The 1,955-nt window shown below is 46.2% G+C and overlaps 1 protein-coding gene across 1 annotated transcript; it reads right to left on the bottom strand.

Annotated features, from left to right (window-relative positions):
• Nucleotides 1–702: 702 nt before the first annotated feature.
• Nucleotides 703–1,649, bottom strand: LOC129676215 (olfactory receptor 2H1-like). Its single transcript, XM_055606543.1, has one exon. The coding sequence runs from the start codon at nucleotides 1,639–1,641 to the stop codon at nucleotides 703–705; it is 939 nt and encodes a 312-aa protein (XP_055462518.1). The 5' UTR covers nucleotides 1,642–1,649.
• Nucleotides 1,650–1,955: the final 306 nt, after the last annotated feature.

Here is a 1,955-nt window from a genome sequence, read left to right as displayed (position 1 = left end):
TCCTCCATAGACAAAAGACAATAAATGTGAACTCTTCCTAGATAGGACACCAAATATAGGCCACATAAATTATTCCATTCAAGTTGGAATTAAATTATAATAAATAATAAGTAAATCATTCCATTCCAGCTTGGTCAACTAGTGAGTTTATCGCAGCGACTTACGAAAGAATGAGTGATGTGTTACGGGAATGAGTGATGTGTTACGGGAATGAGTGATGTGTTACGGGAATGAGTGACGTGTTATGGGCACAGCTGTGTCACTGAGAAGCTCAAGTTAGCTTAGATGAGGACACATGTAAGTGTCTTACTGGGGCCTGGTGTATAACTTGCAGCTAGATCTCTGGAGAGGTTTCTCTCTTCCAGCTGTGTACTGATTATGTCATCTCAAGGAGAAATCACCAGATCCTGTAAGTTTCATGAACTTCCTGAATTTTGTAAGATTTTTCTCTTCTTCTAAATTTCTTGAGCCTAATGAACCTCCTTGATCAGTCCAGACAAGAATGCTTCATTTTGAAGAAACTTCTAGCACTCTTCTTTCTTCTCTTCTGCTTATATAACCTATATAACTGCAACTTATTACTCACTAGGTCTACTGTTATAGCTTAGATAGGTATAAAAGAGTAAGCAGACTTGGGAGTTCAATTTTTTCACAAAGGCTTAAATTCACTCTACTTTGGAAAGTGCACTAATTATTTCTCCCTCAGCTCTCCTCAGAGTCCCCATCCTTCCCCAGCAGCCTCCAGAAGGCCCTCTTTACCTCCTTGTTCCTCAGGGTGTATATGAGGGGGTTGAGTGCTGGAGTGCCCACCGCATAGAAGAGACCAAAGAACTTACCCCTCTCTTGGGCATAGGGGTTTTTGGGCTGCAGATAGACAGCAATGACTGAGCTGTAGAAGAGGGTGACCACAATGAGGTGAGAGGAACAGGTCCCAAAAGCTTTCCTGCACCCCTTGGCAGAGCTTATCCTCAGCACTGCCCTGGCAATGGCACCATAAGAGACAAGGATGAGGCTCAGTGGCACAACCACAATGAAAATACTAGCAACAGCCATCTGGATCTCATTATAGGTGGTGTCCCCACAGGATAATCGAATTAGAGATGGGACTTCACACAAAAAGTCATCTATCTGTCTATGGGGACAGAAGGGCAGGCGGAGGGTGGGAGGTGTCTGGACTATGGATTGGACCAAACCTATAGCCCAGGATACAGCTGCCAACTGCCTGCATAGGCGAGGGTGGATGATGGTGGCATAGTGCAGGGGCTGGCAGACAGCCACATAGCGGTCAAAGGCCATCACTGTCAGCAGGATGCACTCTGTTGATCCCAGGGACATGAAGATGAAGAGCTGGACAGAGCATCCCAGGAAGCTGATGGTCTTTGTGGGACCCCAGAGGTTGACCAGCATCTGGGGGACACAGGTTGTGGTGAAGCAGAGGTCCAGGAAGGAGAGGTTAGAGAGGAAGAAGTACATGGGAGAGTGAAGCCTGGGGTCCAGGGTGGACAGCAGGAGGATGAGTGTGTTTCCTAGGAGGGTGAGGAGGTAGGAACACAGGACAACCACGAAGAGAATCTTTTCCAGGTGTGGGTGTTCAGAGAAGCCCAGCAGGAGGAAGCCCACTGGGGAGCTCTGGTTGACCATGTCTTCTGTGTCTGCTATGGATCCAGCTGGAGGTACTCTCCCATCCTCACGAGATTTAACGTGTACCGAAGTTCTGCTCTTTGGACCCTTCTGCTTCTGTTATCTTGTCTGTCAAATATCTAGTGTTCCCAAGGAAACCAGAAACAAGTAGATTCTTACACTGGAATCTCCAACTGTTTGGTTAAGGGCAAAAGACAGTGGTTTAAAACACGGATTCCCTCATTTTTATTATCACAAGCATTTGTTAAGCATATGCTACGATCTGAACACTGGCCTACTGTTGAAGTTGTTCCTTCTGTGTGGTAGGAAAGACA

The sequence above is a fragment of the Psammomys obesus genome, unplaced genomic scaffold, assembly GCF_907164565.1.
Source record: "Psammomys obesus unplaced genomic scaffold, mPsaObe1.curated_primary_1811, whole genome shotgun sequence".
NCBI lineage: Eukaryota > Metazoa > Chordata > Mammalia > Rodentia > Muridae > Psammomys > Psammomys obesus.
This window is presented reverse-complemented; position numbering and strand designations above follow the sequence as displayed.